This window comes from Bos mutus, chromosome 5 (assembly GCF_027580195.1).
Source record: "Bos mutus isolate GX-2022 chromosome 5, NWIPB_WYAK_1.1, whole genome shotgun sequence".
NCBI lineage: Eukaryota > Metazoa > Chordata > Mammalia > Artiodactyla > Bovidae > Bos > Bos mutus.
Genome location: NC_091621.1, coordinates 71,286,190 through 71,304,969, shown reverse-complemented (window position 1 = coordinate 71,304,969; position 18,780 = coordinate 71,286,190). Strand labels below are relative to the sequence as shown.

The 18,780-nt window shown below is 40.4% G+C and overlaps 1 protein-coding gene across 1 annotated transcript in view; it reads left to right on the top strand.

Moving 5' to 3' along the window:
- LGR5 (leucine rich repeat containing G protein-coupled receptor 5) overlaps positions 1-18,780 on the top strand; it is a 128,286-nt gene that overhangs the window by 41,421 nt on the left and 68,085 nt on the right. The window contains exon 2 of the mRNA XM_005896791.2: positions 15,301-15,372. Coding sequence (XP_005896853.1) covers positions 15,301-15,372 — 72 coding nt within the window. The remainder of the gene's footprint in view (positions 1-15,300; positions 15,373-18,780) is intronic.

The following is an 18,780-nucleotide window of genomic DNA, read 5'->3' as shown; positions in this document are numbered from 1 at the left end:
TGTACTGTAAAGATACAAGCATGGATTTTACCTTTGTAAGATTTCCCCATTCTTTTCTCTTCCACTTTTTCAGTTCATAATTGTACATTTGATAGGGCTTACACTAACATTTTGAATTTCTGATTGTATATGTAGTCAGACTTGATCTAAAAGACTCTGTTACACTTATTTTTACATTTTCTCAAGCTTTGCAACTTATTAACCAATAACAATGAATGATTACAACTTTGGTCGTTTTTAAAAGTTCATCAGTGACTTATTGGCTCTTGAGAAGCTTGGAAGCATATCAACGAATGTTCTGTAGCAGTTGTTAAGGAAAGGCAGACAATTGCTTTTACGACAGCAATACTTTAGAAAGTAAATGGATAAGCCAAGTTATTGGTAGGTAAAATTAGGTCTTATGTGTTTCTCAGGTTAATGCAGTCCTTGGTCTTTTCCCTGTTGAATGAATGTCTGAGTTTTAAGTCTTTCTTCTCTAATTGTTGACTTTGCTCCCTCTACTGGAATCTTGCTTAAATTGAATGGAAAAAGTTTATCTGAAATTGAATAGTTTCTCTTTAGAGTTGGTGTATCAGCCTCAGATTGAAATGAAGACTAGGAAATTATTCCCAAAGCATAACTGAAAAGTGCCACTGTCACATGGAGAAATTTTTGTTTCTCATCTTTCAAACGCACGCCAGTATATAGGATTATTTTGGTTTAAAGAAAAGGAATGTTTAAATCAAACTCGTGGGTAATTTAATTCAGTTCAAACTTGCAGCATTCTGGCTTTTTGGAGAATTACATTTCTGTTTTTACTACTTTGTCATGAGTTTTAAATGCTTTAAAGGATTGCAAAAATGACAGGAGTTGATTAAATATATGGTAGGCACTTCAAAGGATCTCAGAATACATTTTATAAACATTGCATCCTTATTCTCCGTATAGCTGAGGTAAGAACAGTAAAGATTGTTCCATTTAATGGGAGAAAGCCTTCAATTTAGAGAGAAGGGGATGTGTCTATGCAGGTTCACATACTATTCAATAGCAAACAAGAAGAATGTATGCCAAATTCAGTCAATTGAAGAAAGTAGGGAAAACCATTAGACCATTAGGTATGACCTAAATCAAATCCCTTTCGATTATGCAGTGGAAGTGGGAAATAGATTTAAGGGACTAGATCTGATAGACAGAGTGCCTGATGAACTATGGATGGAGGTTCATGACGTTGTATAGGAGACAGGGATCAAGACCATCCCCCAGAAAAACAAATGCAAAAAGCTGGAGATTTAGCAGCCCCCTGCCCCCATGGCATTCAAGAAAGGAGGACAGGAAAATAAGTGAAGGCAAGACCACCAACTATTCTTCAGTGAAAAGAATTGTGGTGGGAGGTGGCCAGAGGCGCCAGTGGTTCTGGAGGGAGGGGAGTAGGAGGTGGTGGGAAAAGAACAAGCAGAGACAGGAAAGGACCTATTCTAGATTGGAAGGTCAAGAAGGCTTATCTGAGCTGATGCTTCAAAATGAAGAGGAGCAGCCTTTGGAAGGGAGGGTGAGGTGCAGATGAGTGTCATGGCCCTGAATATAAGGAAAAGACCTGTGTAGGGCGAGTACTCGGGGTCTAGGAGGAGCCGCCCCGTGACAGGCATTAGCTAAGTGGGTGAATGAGGCGAGTCAGGATGGGGAGGCAGGGGCCAGGCCACCCGGGGCCTTTCAGCCAGGCTGAGGGGTTTGGATTTAACCTACGAGCAAACTGGAATGCACTGGGAAACTTGAGGTTGTCCCAGGGAATTCTCTATTTCTGGTTTGAAAAGCTCCATTTTGCCACCTTGTGGAGCGTCTCTAGTGCGGCTGGGAGTAGAAGCAGCAAGAGGAGGAGCACTTGGGAACGAAAGATGGGGAGGATACCGCCGGGCTGGCGTGGCTAGGAGGGGGTGATGGCAGCTTCCTCTGCACAGAGCCTTGTGCCCAGCACTTGACTTGTACTTTCTTTGGTCTTCATGACTCCTGCAAAGCCTGGGCATAGGAAATCACAGGACAAGTTTCTTCCAAATCCCTTCCCTTGAACAGAAAGTTACTGGAGATATATCTTGTGTCAATCTAGAGGGCAAAACTTCAGGACATTTTGGGAGAATAAAAGGCAATCTGGTGTGACCGGAATATAGCCTGTTTGAAGGATTTAGAGGGACTCTGCAACCCATGGACTGTACCTGCCAGCCTACTCTGTCCATGGAATTTTCCAGGCAAAAATACTGCAGTGGGTTGCCATTTCCTCCTCCAGGGGACCTTCCTAACTCAGGATTGAACCCGAGTCTCCTGCATGTCTTGCATTGGCAGGCAGATTCTTTACCCCTCTGCCACCTGGGAAGCCCCTACACAGCACACAAACCTAATCCAGTGGGTCAGGACTGAACCACAGAGACGGGAGCTGGGACAGCCAAGAACGGAAGCTAGAACTTGGATTCTAGTGCCCAGTGTAGCCGCACAGGGCTGATCCCACATGCTTTGAAGTCAGGCGGACCAGGTTCAGACCCCAGCTCTGCCACTTACTGCCAGTGTTAGCTTGGAAAAGCTAAAGATAAGAAAATACAATGGGAAAAGCTAGTTTGGGAAAAAGAGAGAAAACAAGGAGTCAATACGTTGAGTTTCAGGTGACTGACCAGTTAACCACATGGAGAAGTTCAAATATAAACCTGTTAGAAACAAACATCTGTAGTGCAGGTGCAAGTCCAAGGCCTGAATTGTTCACAGAGAATAGAGAGAAGTAGAAGAGATAGAACTTATGTATATTCCTGGATTCTTAAACTTTTCTATTGATTTTGTACCATCCTTTAGAACATATAAAGCTCTTCACTAGCTTAAGGGGAAAATTTGGTTCCAAATTGGTTGAAAGCTTTTGGAATATCTAGAACTATTACATTAAATGAACAAAGATCAATGTGATTGATGATGATGATGATGTAATTTTAGCTCTTAAATCTGCTTTTCCATATCACTGCCAGCCTTATAGAGTCTTCTTCCCCCAGGTAATTTTCTACTATGGATTTCAAAACCAAACCAAACCAACAAACAAAAACCAAGATTGTCCAAATAAAGAATATTTTCTTTCTGATTGGTACCTTTTCCTTTGAGAAAAGTATATAAACATTCACTGGCTTTGTGGGCTTCTGATTGTTAAAATGACTTGATTTGCTGTTGGTAATTTTTTCTTTGTTCATTAGTTTTTATTTTGTTCTGTGTTTGTTTAGCTCTCTATTTGGAGGCATGTTCTGAGTTCATGAGGTTTTTAGGTAAGTGATCCACCCAAAAAACTGTATCTCTTCTCTTATTATTGACAGAGCTCTGAGGCTCCATCTTTTCAAACCTTCTATTAAGAATTCATGCTAATAAAGCAAAGGGCCCAGTAGAACATAAGCTTATTGTCTCTAAACAGTAACTTTAAAGAGAATTTTTTCAAAATAAGTATAAATACCAATAAGCTAACATTTCTCAACTCTTAATACTTCTGGACAGGTAAGAGTTTTCATTTGTAAAAACATAAAAGGGATTCCATGTTATAATAATAATGATAGCAAATATATAGTGCTTATAACATGTCAGATATTGTTCTAAATACTTTATACATATTAGCTCAATGATTTCTCACAGAAATTCCATAAAGCAGATACTTTAATTAGGTCCATTTCACAGATTAGGTAACTGAGGCACAGAGATAACTTGCTCAGGGTTACTAAGTTCAAAAACAGCAAAGCCAGGACTAAGGCAGAACAGCTCCAAAATAGATGCTCCTAAGTATTACACCATCAACTATCTCAGAGAATGACTTTGAGGCCTCAGAAGAATAATACTATTAGAAGAGGAGTAAAGAGATGATTAGCTTTTTTCCTTACACATCAATGCATAGTCTTACTTGTTACAACAAGTGAGTTTTAATTTCAGTTTGAATGTCATCAAAAAAGATATTTTTCTGGTACCTCATGAAAAAAGAGTATCTTGATGGTTAGGAGTCACAGGAAAAGATACTCAACTCTCTTAAACATGAAGGAAATGATAATTAAAACCACAATGAAATACCATCGTATATACATTTAGCCAAAATGACTAAGATTTAAAGCAAAATGATACCAATTTTGGCAATAACAAATGGAAACAATTGGATATGAAACAACTGGGATTCTCATGCACTACTGGGGGAGCATGAATCAAGATAGCCGATTTAGGAAACAATTTGGCAGGGTTTATTAAAGCTGAACATACCTACACACCAAGACCCAGGTATTCCACTCCTAGATATATACTGAACAGATATGCATATCTGTTCAACTAAAGGCATATTTAAGAATTTTTATAGCAACAGCATTCATAATAGTCACAAGCTGAAAAGAGCCCAGTTCAGTTCAGTCACTCAGTCGTGTCCAACTCTCTGCGACCCCATGAATCACAGCACACCAGGCCTCCTTGTCCCTCACCAACTCCCGGAGTTCACCCAAACTCATGTGCAGCAAGTCGGTGATGCCATCCAGCCATCTCATCCTCTGTCGTCCCCTTCTCCTCCCGCCCCCAATCCCTCCCAGCATCAGGGTCTTTTCCAATGAGTCAACTCTTCGCATGAGGTGGCCAAAGTACTGGAGTTTCAGCCTCAGCATCAGTCCTTCCAATGAATACCCAGGACTGGTCTCCTTTAGGATGGACTGGTTGGATCCCCTTGCAGTCCAAGGGACTCTCAAGAGTCTTCTCCAACACCACAGTTCAAAAGCATCAATTCTTCAGTGCTCAGCTTTCTTCACAGTCCAACTCTCACATCCATACATGACCACTGGAAAAACCAAGTGTTTGTCAGTAGTTCAGCAGATAAATTGTAGTATAACCATAAAATGAGACACTATATTGCACTGAGAAGGAATTTACTATTGCTACATGCAACACATGAATAAATTTCATAAGTGAGTAAAAGATGCTAGGAAAAAAACACAAAAAGCTATGTTCTGTAATACTTAGTGAAAAGAAGCCAATCTGAAAAGGCTACATACCCATGATTCTAACTCTGACATTCTGGAAAATGCAAACCTTATGAAGACAGTAAGAAGATCTGTAGTTGTTGGGGGATGGGGGTATGACTAGACAGAGCACACAGGATTTTTAGGGCAGTGAAAACACTCTGCAAGATATTATAATGGTGGCTGCGTGTCAAACCCATAGACTGTAAAGCACTGAGAATGAGCCCTAATGTCAGCTGCAGACTTCGGGTGATTATGGCATAGCATAGGTCCATCAGTTGTAACAAATGTACCACTTTGGTGGGGGACAACGATGGGGGAGGCTATGTATCTGTCGGCAGAAGGGAGAGATATAGAGAATCTCTATACTTTCAATTTTGCTGTGAGCCTAAAAATGCTGTAAAACATAAAGTCTTTAAAAAAAATACTATGCACTCTGTGATTCCATTTGTAGGAACATAAAAATCAAGAAAACTAATATAAAGTGTTAGAAGTTAGCGGATTGGTTACTTTTGGGGGGAGTAGGAGATGGAAGGAAACGTGAGCCTCTGAGGTGGTGGCAGTGTATTAGTTCTTGATTTGAGCTGGTTTACAAGGGTGTGTTCCCATTGTGAAAATTCAGTGGGCTGGACAACTAGGATTTATTCCTTTCCTCATATATGTTATAATTCAGTAAAAAGTATTTTTAAAAGATACATTGTTCTAAAGTTAAACACAATAATATGGAAAAGTATCTGGACATAACATTATTCATGCCATCATAAAATGCTACTCAAGCCTGCACCTTTCTCTTTGAAGTTCATAGGAGGGCTTATCTCTAGAAACCTATTTAAAAAGTGATCAATTTAAAAATGCCAAAATGGTTCCAGCCTGGATCCTTAGTTCACAAAGGTGTCTGGCAAATAGGTAAATGTTATTGGATCTCCCAAAACAAATTTAATATGACTGTCATTAGAAGAAATAGGAATTGTGTGGTTCTGCTAAAGAAGAAAATATCTGTCTTCAAGTGTGGCAGAGATTAAAGAGCCATGTGTTGTAGTTTTCTTCTTTGTTTAATAGTCGCACTACAGGGAATGACTTCTCTGTTCACTGGTTCATGTATCAGGTCTCAAATAGAGACAGTATGGCTGGATTTTAAGATGCCAGACTAGGTACCTGCTGTAGTCATGCATCCCACAATGCATCCATAGAAATGACAAGAAAGATATTTTTCAGGAGAAAAGGAAATGTTGAAGGAAGAAGAAGAGGGGAAGAGGAAGGAGGAGGAAAAATATGGGGAGGGGGCGGGCAGAAGGATAGAAGGACAGAAAGAGGAGGGGAAGAGACATCAGCATAAAGGTGCTTGAGTGTGAGAGTAGAAGGGGACCTTCAGTGGGTGAGCGTCTCTGAGGAATCCCTAGGACAGAAAACAGAGAGGACCAACTGAAAAGGGAAACCACAACCCTAATTATGAGCAAAAGTCATTGCGGAAGATGGGCACATCACACAGTAGGTTTTGTTTCCAAAAGTGTTTTATACCAGAAGGATTACATAGCGCACACTTAGGAGACCTGTAGTCCTTTGATGAGACACTTGATTTTAATAGATGGGGAAGATCATCTGCTCACTCATAGGACAGATGCAATAGAAGAGGGTTCAATTCAACAGTCACTGCGTGCTTTCTACATGGAAAGCCTGGGCTAGACATTGGAAGTACTGTGATAAAAATAATGGCTGCTGATCATGAGGAACAGCCTACTGCAGAAGATCAACACGTAATCATAGCATTTCACTATGATGTCATTAAATGTGTGAGGGTGATATAGGACGACAGAGAGCAGATCACTTACACTAATCTCAGAGCTGAGGTAGATCTTGAAGGATAAATTATAATCAATATGCCCAAGTAACAAAGGGTAGGTGTGCCACAAAAGTGGATATCATTTGGAAGGTGGAGGGAAATTGAAAAGTTTTAAGAAGGGTGGCTAATTCTGCATTCTTGGAGAGTTCACTCTAGTTATCATTTGAAGGGTGGGTCTCAAGGGATAAGAAATAGGAATCTTCTAGAAGCAGGCTCCCATGGAGTTAGGACACAGTTTCAGATGACTGGGTCTGAGATACTGAGGGCAGAGCTGGAAAAGAGAAAAAGGAATCGTAAGGATTAAGAAAATGGCAAGGCTTGAATAATGTCTAATATTTGGACTTTTGACAGGAATATGGTGGTGGTATTAACTAGAAACTGGCCCCACAGGGGGAAAATGAGTTTGGAATAGAAAATAGTTATTTCCATTTTAAACATGGTGCATTCCATTGCTAAATGAAATATCCAGAAGGAAATTAGATATATGATTCTGAAGGAGAGAGATGAAGAGGAAGAATATAGCTTTGGAGGGTTGTGGGCATCTAAGTAATACTTAAACTCATGAGAGTAAGTTCAGTTCAATTCAGTTCAGTTGCTCAAGGTGTCTGACTCTTTGCGACCCCATGGACTGCTGCACGCCAGGCCTCCCCGTCCATCACCAACTCCTGGAGTCCACTCAAACCCATGTCCATTGAGTCGGTGATGCCATCCAACCATCTCATCCTCTGTCATCCTCTTCTCCTCCTGCCCTCAATCTTTCCCAGCATCAGGGTCTTTTCAAATGAGTCAGTTCTTTGCATCAGGTGGCCAAGGGTATTGGAGTTTCAGCTTCAGCATCAGTCCTTCCAATGAATATTCAGGACTGATGAGAGTAAATACCAGTCAGCAAGAAGAAAGGGTAGGAATTGCAGAGCACTAGGCCCAGGGTAGAGCTCCAGGGACCCTGCCACTGAAGGGTAAATAGAAGACAGTGCCACAAACAGTCTATGAAGCAGGAAGCTGGGAAAGCATGGACAGAATCCTGAGAGAACGATGCCTTGGAAGCTATAGAGTACAGACCTTCCAGAAAGAGAGTCTGATGCAGGGGAGAGGTCCAGGCGGTCATGTGCTCATTAAATTTAACAACATGGAGGTCATTGTTTCTATGGTGGGAACAGTTTCACTGGAGTGCAAGGGTGGAAGCCTGAGTGTGGTGAGCTAGAAAGGGAATAGGAGGCAGAGGCTACAATTAGAGACAAGAAACAGCCCTAAAGGAATGAGCAAGATTGGGTAGCAGGTAGAGGAAGACAGGAGAGCCAAAGATCTGGATTTCCTTGTTAGTTTTAGTCATAGAAAAGACTTGACTATGTTTATACATTGGAAGGGAAGAGAAAGAAGCTGAAAATGCATGAAATAGAAGGAACTAGTCATGAAATAATGTGCTATAGCATCCTGAGCGTGGAGGGTGGCATCCATGAGCAAGAGAAAGGTGTGGGTATCATAAGCAGGGGGCAAAAGAGAACAAAAAATTGGCCGGTTTCATGTTGGGTCTAAAGAATGCCAGTAATTTCCACAAAGTCAGAGGGACAGTGCCCGTGATGGGAGTGGTTGTTGATTAAGAGGTTTGAGGCCAGCGGGGAAGGTTGGCAGCAGTCCCCATAGGAGTAAGTTGAGCCATAGCAAATAGCAGGACTGTGCAGCAGTGTTGAGAGCCCACAAAAACCATGAATTTATAGTAACTAATCTGCACGTTTGTGAGTCTTCCTTTTCTAGTAGCACTCATTGCACTGAGATAGTAGCAGAGAGCATGAATTACGGTGTTCTCCCAGAGCTGGGGCTTTGCCAGGAGTGTGAAACAAAAGACAGTTGAGAGTGATGGTGAGATAGTGATCCAGGAGATCGAAGTGTGATCTTAGGCTAAGACAAGCTTTGATCTTGGAAGTATCAAAGGACTAGAGGTTGAAATAGAGAACAACTAAGCTGGAAAGAGAAGAGGTTATGTCTGAAACACAGGCGTCTGTTAAGACAAGAGTAGTTATTTGGAAATAGGATAATGCATTTGAAGGAAAGAGAATCACATGTGTAAAGACAGAGGCAAAGAGGAACAGAGATAATCTTAGTATAACTGGAACACATGTTACATAAAGTAGCATGAGATCAAGGTGCTTTAGGCCTAAGAAAGTTGGGACACTGGCTACTCTAAGAAGCCTGGAGTCAGTCCAAGTTCTCAGACAGGGCTGTCTAAGCTGGCTATGGTTGTGCAGGTCATGCCCAGCTCAGGGACTGTCCAAGGTGGGCTGAACTCCAAGCCGCTGTCTTTGCCAAGCCACTCAGCCGGCTCTGTGGCTGCTTCAGCAGGAGGAAAATGATCTTTTCTTTAATTTACCACCCTCCCCTCCTGGAGGGGAAACACTTCTCCAAATCATCCCAGGGGGTGCCTTTCTCATTGGCTAGCAGTGGCTGAATGGAGTGACATGATCGGATGGGCTTTTCAGAGTGACCTCTCTGGCCCTGGTGTAGATGACCTAGAATAAGGAGACACAGTACACAGGAGAACAAAACAGTTATCACCAGAACAGGGACCTGAACAAAGATAGAGCCGAGAAAGAAGTGAGGCCAGATCCAGAAGCAAGCTTTGTAGCAGAATTAACATTGAGCACCTTCAATATCTTACCTCAGATATGCAGATGATACCATTTTAATGGCAGAGAGTGAAGAAAAACTAAAGAGCCCCTTGATGAAGGTGAAAGAGGAAAGTGAAAAAACTGGCTTAAAACACTACATTCAGAAAACCAAGATCATGGCATCTGGTCCCAACACTTCATGGCAAACAGATGGGGAAAAAGTGGAAACAGTGACAGATTTTCTTTTCTTGGGCTCCAAAATCACTGCAGATGGTGACTGCAGTTGCTCCTTGGAAGAAAAAATGTGATAAACCTAGACAGCGTATTAAAAAGCAGAGACATCATTTTACCAAAAGGTCCATATAGTCAAAGCTATGGTTTTTCCAGTAGTCATGTACGGATGTGAGAGTTGGGCCATAAAGAAGACTGAGTGCTGAAGAACTGATGCTTTTGAATTGTGGTGTTGGCGAAGACTCTTGAGAGTCCCTTAGACTGTGAGGAGATCAAACCAGTCAATCCTAAAGGAAATCACACTGAATATTCATTGGAAGGACTAAAGCTGAAGCTCCAATACTTTGGTCACCTGATGCAAAGAGCCAACTCACTGGAAAAGATCCTGATGCTGGGTGAGGGCAAGTGAAGGGGAAGACAGAAGATACTATGGCTGGATGGCATTACTGACTCAGTGGAAATGAGTTTGAGCAAACTCAGGGAGAGAGTTAAGGACAGGGAAGCCTGGCATGCTGCAGTTCATGGGGTCGCAGAGAGTTGGACACAACCTGGCTACTGAACAACAACAAACTTGTTGTTGAGACAGCAGAAAAGGGGAAAGGCTCACATTTATTCTCCACTGTGTTCCCAGACCTGACCACAGTGAATGCTCAATTGTGTGCGCATGCTTAGTCACTCAGTCGTCTCCAACTCTTTGCAACCCCATGGACTGTAGCCCACCAGGTTCCTCTGTCCATGGAATTTTCAGGGCAAGAATACTGGAATGGGTTGCCATTTCCTACTTCAGGGGGTCTTCTTGACCCAGGGATCAAATCAGTCTCTTGCATCTCCTACATCAGCCGGTAAATTCTTTACCACTGTGCTACCTGGGAAGCCCCAATGCTCAATTAATATTTTGTCAAATGAAGAAAAAATAATAAAGTTGCAAGCAACAAGCACATTTTCAAGAGAAAGATACTATCTGCTTAGGTGGAACTCTCTACCCAGAGGAAACAGTACCTTCATTAAGCCTACTAAATTTTGAGTAAGTTGTAGAACTGAGAATACCCATCTAGAAATTTAGAAAGAGTTACTCCTAAGCAATGTTCAGAGCCTTGACTGAATATTCAAATAACCTGAGAAGCTTTTTAAAATTCCAATGCCCGTATTGGGCCAGCTGACTCAGAAACTCGGGGATGGGATCCAGGCATCCATATTTTTTAAAGCTCCTGTGATGATTCCAAGTCAGCTACTTTCATGGAACTCTGCAAATCCTGTTCTAGACTTCTAGATATGGTCATTAACACAGCATAGATAAGTCCTGGGTCAGAGACAGGGCAGAATAGTTTAACATATTTGACCATCTTGTGGCAATGAATCCTCCATTGCTGATGAAATCTTTTTACCTAGTGATCAGTTCTTCAAAATTCATTCCAACATCTTGGCAAAAGATGAAAAAAGGTAAAGAAATGCATTACATTGCTTCGCTGATTTTAGGAAACTAAACTGGGCCAAATGTGCTATAAAATAGGGGCTTTTTTAATGATAGTTTAAAAAGGAGACAGATATAAACACAGATAAAGGGCAGAGATATAAACTTTTTTAAGAACTCTTCATTCTGCTATGGTTGTATGTATTTCATGTGAGTCAGAAAAACTAGATACTATAGAAAAATAAAAGGAAGAGTTTGAAAATAATTTAAGAGTAAGAGAGAGGATATTTCTGTATAGAGTGGAAAGTTTGTAGGAAGAAAGGAAAAGCAAAAATCCTAGGGTAAGTATCGATCTAATCTTCAACCCAGGGGCTTCCCCACTGAGTTCTGCACTGTGACTTGGAGACCTGTCACCTCTGTGATCTTCACTTTCTTCCCTGACAAACAGGTGTCCACACCCTGGTGAGCGCCAGCCCTCTCTAGCCGCCAAGCATCCTCATTCTATTATGTTTTACTCTAACTTGAATAGGCTAAAAGTCATTTAAGCCTTGCCCTTCTTGACATGAAGGAAAGCCCAGCATTGCTCACCAAAACGAGAGGTCTAAGACCCTAACCCAGAACGGGTTTTTTTTTTTTACCAATCCGCAGCAGATAAGGATTTGAGAGTAAAAGTTTAGAAATGTTCACAGTAATGGAATAATCTCTGTCAAGTCACAAAATATTGAGGCTTATATTTTGTTTATCTTTGTGTTTTTATTTGACTTCTCTGGTAATTAATTTTATAATATTTTCTAAAGATATAAGTCCACAGTAAACTAGAACTTTTTTAAGTTGGTGTTTTACCATGGATAGCTTGGGAAGCACTCAGTTAGACCAGTATTACATTTGAACATCAAGGCAAAAGGTGCACACAGAAAAGGTGAATACTGACAAGTTCATTTTTACCCTACCTCTTTGAATGTGTATTTTAAAGACCTATTTCATTTTACTCTGAATCGTTATTATTATTTTTTCTACTATAGGTTTATCTGCATTGTTAGCGGCTCTTTAAAAGAAAACAACCTGTATTAGAAAGCACATGGTAAAGAGTTGTTTTAGCAATACAGTGGTTGCTCAGTATGCTCAGAGGATTGGTCCTAGCAGCCCCTGCAGATACCAAAATCTGAGGATGCTCAAATCTCTTAGAGGGTTTGGTCCAATGAAAACCGTCGGCCCTCTGAATTTGCCCCTACGAAACCCACAGATATGGAGGGCCGACTGTTACGAGCTCCTTTTCTGAACCACAATGTCAGGTAACAGGGAGAAGTGATTAGCTCCTGTTGGGGAGGCGGGGGGTACTCGCCTTTCCAAGAAGCAAATTAAGTCACTCTCCCTCCTGACTGGAAACAGCTATCCTTGGGTATGCAACCATTAATGTAGGGACGTGAGTGCGTACTCACTCGTGTCTGTCTCTTTTACGACTTCATGGACCGCAGCCCGCCGGGCTCCTCTTGTCTGTGGAATTTTCCAGGCAAGAAAACTGGAGTGGGTTTCCATTTCCTCTTCCAGGGGATCTTCCCGACTGAGGGATCGAAACCGCGTCTCCGGCGTTGGCAGGGGTATTCTTTACCGCTGAAACGGCTGGGAAGCAATGTAGGGGCACCCTGGTTTACGAAGAAGCCTACTCAGGGAGGTTCATTTCCTCAAGACCGTGCACAGGGAAGGCAGGATGCAAACCCGAGACACTGTACTCTGACTACACCTGCACTTTGCCGCTCCGCCATAAAAAATGCTCCGGGAGGAACCCTGAGAGTGAACACTGATACAAGCTTCACTTTCAGGCGTCTGAAATAGGGTAATAAACAGTAAAATGATATGGAGTGCTTATGAATCTCCTTAATGTGTAAATTTCCTTGTTCTAGTTAGAGCTTTCTGCACATAGACAAGCTCGACGTTTGTCCCTAACCGATCTGCACATCACACAAGGAAATACGAAAGGAGAGGAGGGTCACTGCCATCCACACCAGCTTCTGGAGACTGGTTGGATCTAAGTTACTAATAAACATGCTCGGAAAGCAAATCACCCAATCCTTTTAGGAAATAAGTGGGATGTCAGTTAAAAGTAAGTGAATATCCCTGAGAACTAGCAAGTCTTTGCAGAGATTATAGAGTCATTGTAAGGAATTCAGAAACTGTATTGGTTAGGCTAATACATGCCTGTTCAGTGAACTCAACAACCTTCCTACTTCAGAGAAATAGCTGCGCTGGGAACTAAAATTGCTAAGCAGTTATTTGCCTCTCTTATCTAAACAATGGCAGGAAAAATATTCAGATTCTGAATATAGGGGCAACATAAATTTTTAGCATTGTTCAGTTTCGCTTGAGAATATAGCATCTCACTCAGCTACTGCATTGTCATTAACATTTTAAAATTAATAATTCTGGGATTTTTGCCATATTCTGAAACATTTAGCAAAATATTTTACATTCCCCATACATGCTCATGATTTTTTAAAGGCACAGAGTGAATTAATTCTTTAATTCTTGGCATCCTTGATTAAAAGTTAATATTTGATAAAGGCATCAAGCTATCAATACTGAAACCTGCTGGTTAGGTGCAATGGGTGTGGTCTCTTCTATAACAAAAATAATTCAGATTTTTTTAAAAGCTCCTGGGTGAAATTGGCATAGGTGTTCAAAAAATACAAATTTCCATTTATGAAAGAAATAAGTTCTGGGGATATAATGTACAGCATAGTGGCTGCAGTTATAATAACTTGTATAACAAATATACTTGTATATTTGACAGTTGTTAAGAGAATAAATCTGAAAAATTCTCACCACAAGAAAAAAATTTGTGTAACTGTGGTGATGAATGTCCACTAACTTATTGTAATCATTTCACAATATATGCATATATCATGATGTTGTATACTAAAATGAATACAATGTTATATGTCAATTAAACAAGTTTTTAAATAATAAAAAGAAGCTCTTTATTTTATCTCAAGATAAACTTTATGTCTGTATACCTGCTCTGAGACGATAACGGCATTAGTTCTGAGTCTTCGGGTTTGAGTGAGTCATTTTTTTTTTAATTCAATTTATTTATTTTTAATTGGAGGATAATCACTCTACCATATTGCGATGGTTTTTGCCACCCATCAGTGTGAATCGGCCATAGGTATACATGTGTCCCCTCCATCCTGAACGCCCCCCACCTCGCTCCCCACCCTACCCCTGGCTGTCACAGAGCACCAGCTTTGGGTGCCCTGCATCCTACATCAAACTGCCACTGGCTATCGATTTTATATATGGTAATGTATATGTTTCAGTGAGACTCTTGTCAAATCGTCCCACCCTCACCTTCTCCCACTGAGTCCAAAATCTGTTCCTTAGAGCAAATCATTGTTTAAGTCCACCTTCAGCTGACTGTTCTGTGGTCTTAGCTTGTCTTGAGTAGACTCTGTCTAGCAGCTGATCTTTTGGCCTCTGAGATGCAGATGGCATATGCCAGCGATGCTGTAGGATTATGTGAAAGACAGTAAAGAAATAGAAAAGTAAAAATGGAATAAAATCTAATTACACGGAGTTTCACTTAAAACAAAAATTGATTGAGTTCCGCCCAAAGTGGCTTCTTGTTTCCTGTGCCAGGAACTACTGTGCAGACCCAGCAGGAAGTGTGCTGCAGAGCAGGATCGCATTACACCCTTGTTTTATGGTTCATTTCACTTATTTAATGCAATCCGAGAACCTGCAAAAGGAACACGTTCCAAGGAGGGAATAGGCTTTTTGTCTTGTTTTGTTTTAAGTTTCTTTGAATCAAAACATTTGTTTTTAAAAGGTGCTTATAGTCCCAGAGAAACAGGACTTTCAGCGTTGCATGGCGAAGCCATTTTTCTTTGTCACAAAATTTAAAGCAGTACCCAACATTGAGTTACGTCTAGGGTTGAGTTATGTCTGTCCCCTCTTCTGTGCTCCTCAGGTCATTTTAAATGTGAAGAGTTACAACCATGCCCACAAATGGTCTAAATCGTGTTGAATTCCATATAAGCTCCTCCTAGGGTCTCTGATTTGAGGGCCTATGATGTTGAGGGGATGTGGGAGGAAAGGAATATATTTAAGATGCAAAAGAGCAATTCATTTGTCAAGCAGAAGAATGAGTTCCTTTGGCTGTCTTGCTTGAAAATGTGTGAATTGAACAGCTGGATTTCCTTGTGGTGGCAAACGCGGCTCCTCACATGCTGCCTCTTTTTCCCTCAGGGACCTCAGTATGAACAACATCAGTCAGCTGCCCCCGAGTCCTCTCCACAGCCTGCGCTTCCTGGAGGAGCTGTAAGTATCTCCCGAGTCGTGGCGCGTCCAGTCAGTGCTGGACACGTTCTCACATTTGTCTCTCATATTTACTCTGGGAACCAGATAAAACAAAGCAAGAAAGCTGTCAGCACCACGGTTTTGGCCCATGAGGAAACACTTAGTTGGGAGGGGAAAAGAGAGAATCACTTAGGATTCTGGAAATCAACTTATAAAAGAGTTTACCATAAGGCTACAACTTTCTAAGGTGAGACTGAGCCAAACAAATTAAAATTTTAAAACAAAGGCTGTTTAAAAGAGCTGGATGGCTCTTTGGAAATAGTTAAGCAGCAGGATATTAAAAGTTTGAATACTGGTTCATGTTTATTAAAATAGCAAGAGAAGCTATAATCAAAACCAAAAACTGCCTCTTGGTTCAGCTTATGACAGGGAGAATTGAGTCCTCAACTCATAGCACCAAAACTTCTTGTTCTAATCACTTTTAATTACTATTCTTCTACTTTTAAATTTAGCTTCCCTGAAGGCTTGAACAGAAAAACATGAAATACACAGAGGACTTAAAAGTGGTCTTTCCCAAACACATTGTAAAAAAAAAAAAAATCTTTTTTTTTTGTAAAAAAAGAAGGAGAGAGTTAAAATTAGCTAATGATACACAGAGGAATCTTGATTAAGTCTGGTAATCACTTTCCAGAAGATGAAAAAGAACTCTGTAAACCAAAATCTGCATTTAGAAATTCTTTTGATCCTCTTGCCCTTTTGAGGGGCGGGAATTAGGGGGCATGTTCCATTGTAGTCTTCATGAAGAAAGTTTGGCACCATCAGCTAAATAAATCCTCTGACTGTTGATTAAAGGAATTGTTTAGGCAGTGACCTCTTTTGAAAATACTTCCTTTATAATTCCTAGTCAGGGTCCAATTTGAGGAGTAATTTAAATTGTTGATGCACCACACCATCCACCTTGGGAGGTTGAAGAACCATCCCTCATAACTAGATTACAGTACATCGATCCTATTTTTCCAAGAGGATAGTATTCTCAGATTTCTCCCCTTGAGAGCTGGATCTATATTTATTTTTGATGGCATTACCTTTTTCACAAATGCTATTGTTTTACTACTGGAATCAGCTGAATGTGCTATCAAGGGGTATGGTGGGGACTCTCAGATTATTAGATTATACAGCAAGTTTTTATTATTCAGAAAATGGATTTTCACTTTGGCTTGTCCAGGCTCTTCTTTTTCCTCTTCTATTTGCTCTCTGGCCATTTCTGTTACTAAAAAATTAACCCTCATCAGGACGGGGACCAAATCTGTCCTACTCTTCGTTTGCTGGTATGTAACAAATAATCAATACATTTTTGATGAATGAATGAACTCACGAGAAAGCAAAACGTGTAAAAGGAGCTGCTTGTTCACCACCTTAGAAAAAAGTAACAGATTTAGTTGACATTAGCCAATATTTTTAGATTTTTTTAGTAAATTTCAAACATCAGCATTTTTTTCTTATTTACATTCTTTTCATCTGCTCTCCATCACCATAATTTACATGCAATACTTAGTCTTGTTTATCCCCATATTTCTAAAATATGTATTCCCAGTGCTTTTCTCTTTCTTTATAGTAGGCAATGGCAAAAGGCTTCCATTCTCCCTCAACACACACCTCAACTTTAGACCACAAGCCAAATCAGTAAATAATCCACTTCCCCGAGGATTTAATAGAGTTCTTCCCTTGATGACCCAACTCATTCAGAATAACTCCTCTTTCTTCACGCATGCTACATACTCAGTTGCTTCTGTTGTATCCAACTCTTTGCAAACCTGTGGACTTAGCCCGCCAGGCTCCTCTGTCCATGGGATTCTCCAGGCAAGATACTAGAGTGTGTTGCCGTGTCCTCCTCGAGGGGAGCTTCCTGGTTTGGGGATCCAATCCACATCTCCTGCATTGCAGGCAGATTCTTTACTGCTGAGCCACCAGGGAAGCCCCCTTTCTTAATGTAGTAAATGTTATTTCTCATCTAAGACCTGTTCTTCAAAAATAGTCGAGAAAAAAATGGGGGGCGGGGTATGGTAAAAGGGAGAAGGAACTACAATTTGAAAGGGCTGTTTTTCTGAATTGTCTTTTTTTATATCTCTGGAAACTCCATCAAGTATCTTGATTATGGAATCATAGAATTTCAGAAGTAGAGGAGCTCCTTCAAAGACTATTCATTCCATTTTCTCCTGTTCTGAAATTCCCTTTGCTAAGCTGGCCAGCTTGCTGAATTTAAAAGCAAGATCAGTTTCCCATATATAATTCCATGCTCCAGTTAAATGATGTTTTGAAGGTATCATTATTGATTTAGTAGCAAAAGGGGATAATATTTACAGAACCTGGAAAAATGATTAACTCTGCTTGGTTTATTCCTTTCTTCCCAAGGCTAAATTGAGGGTGCTGTGGGTTTACACACACACACGCATGCACACACACACACACACACACACCCGTGGAGCAGAGCATTTTGATTATGCTTTTGTTATGTGCTGATTGTTTCTATTAGGCTTAGCTGTGGTTAAGTCTATATTCTCTTGTGGAGTGTAAAATCTTTTATATAATAACATAATGACAACAATAATAGCTTGCTCTGTGACAGGCACTGATCAAAATGTTTTACACATGTCATCCCACTGAGCCCTTTTAACAACCCTGTAAAAGTAGATATCATTATTGTTCTCATTTCAAGATTTTTTAGAGAAAACAGGAACTTACCCTAGCTAATGGAGTATGTAAGTATCAGAACTAAAATGCAAACTCACTTTCAAAGCCATACTAGGAAAGCAGAAGGAGACTTTGGAATTGTGTGTGATTCATCTGTGCGTTTCTTTTCCCTGATAGTACTTAGTACAATGGTTTAAACAACTGAACACTTTAAACTGTTGTTAAACTGAGTTTCATAATGATAGGTGTGTTCATCTGTTTGTGTCTGGGTATATATGAGGGAATGAAAAAGAAAGAATGAGACAGAAAGCAAGTAAGATCTATCTCTCCAGCGGGGAGAGACTGGATATTCAGGTTATTCATTCAATATCCTCAAATACTGGCTTTGAAAAAAGTATTTCAGGAGCAGAATTTCACCAATTTCACATTACTCAACAGGAACAAAACCTTAGTTATTGTTTTTACATATGCATACATATATTTAAGCAGCATGTTTTATATAGTATTCTGCTTGAACTAATAAATTACCATCCACACAGCTAGACATAGACATTTAGGTATCTGTCATTGTGGTTGTGTGTGTGTGTATCTTTTGTTGTGACAAACTGTTGAAATGTTAAACTGTTCTGAAAGTATTCTTTCATTCTGTTTACTCAGTTCATCTCTATGCTGTATTCTTTACCCATTCATTCAAAAACTGCTACTGATATTCTAAAGTAATAATTGAGAATATTACAT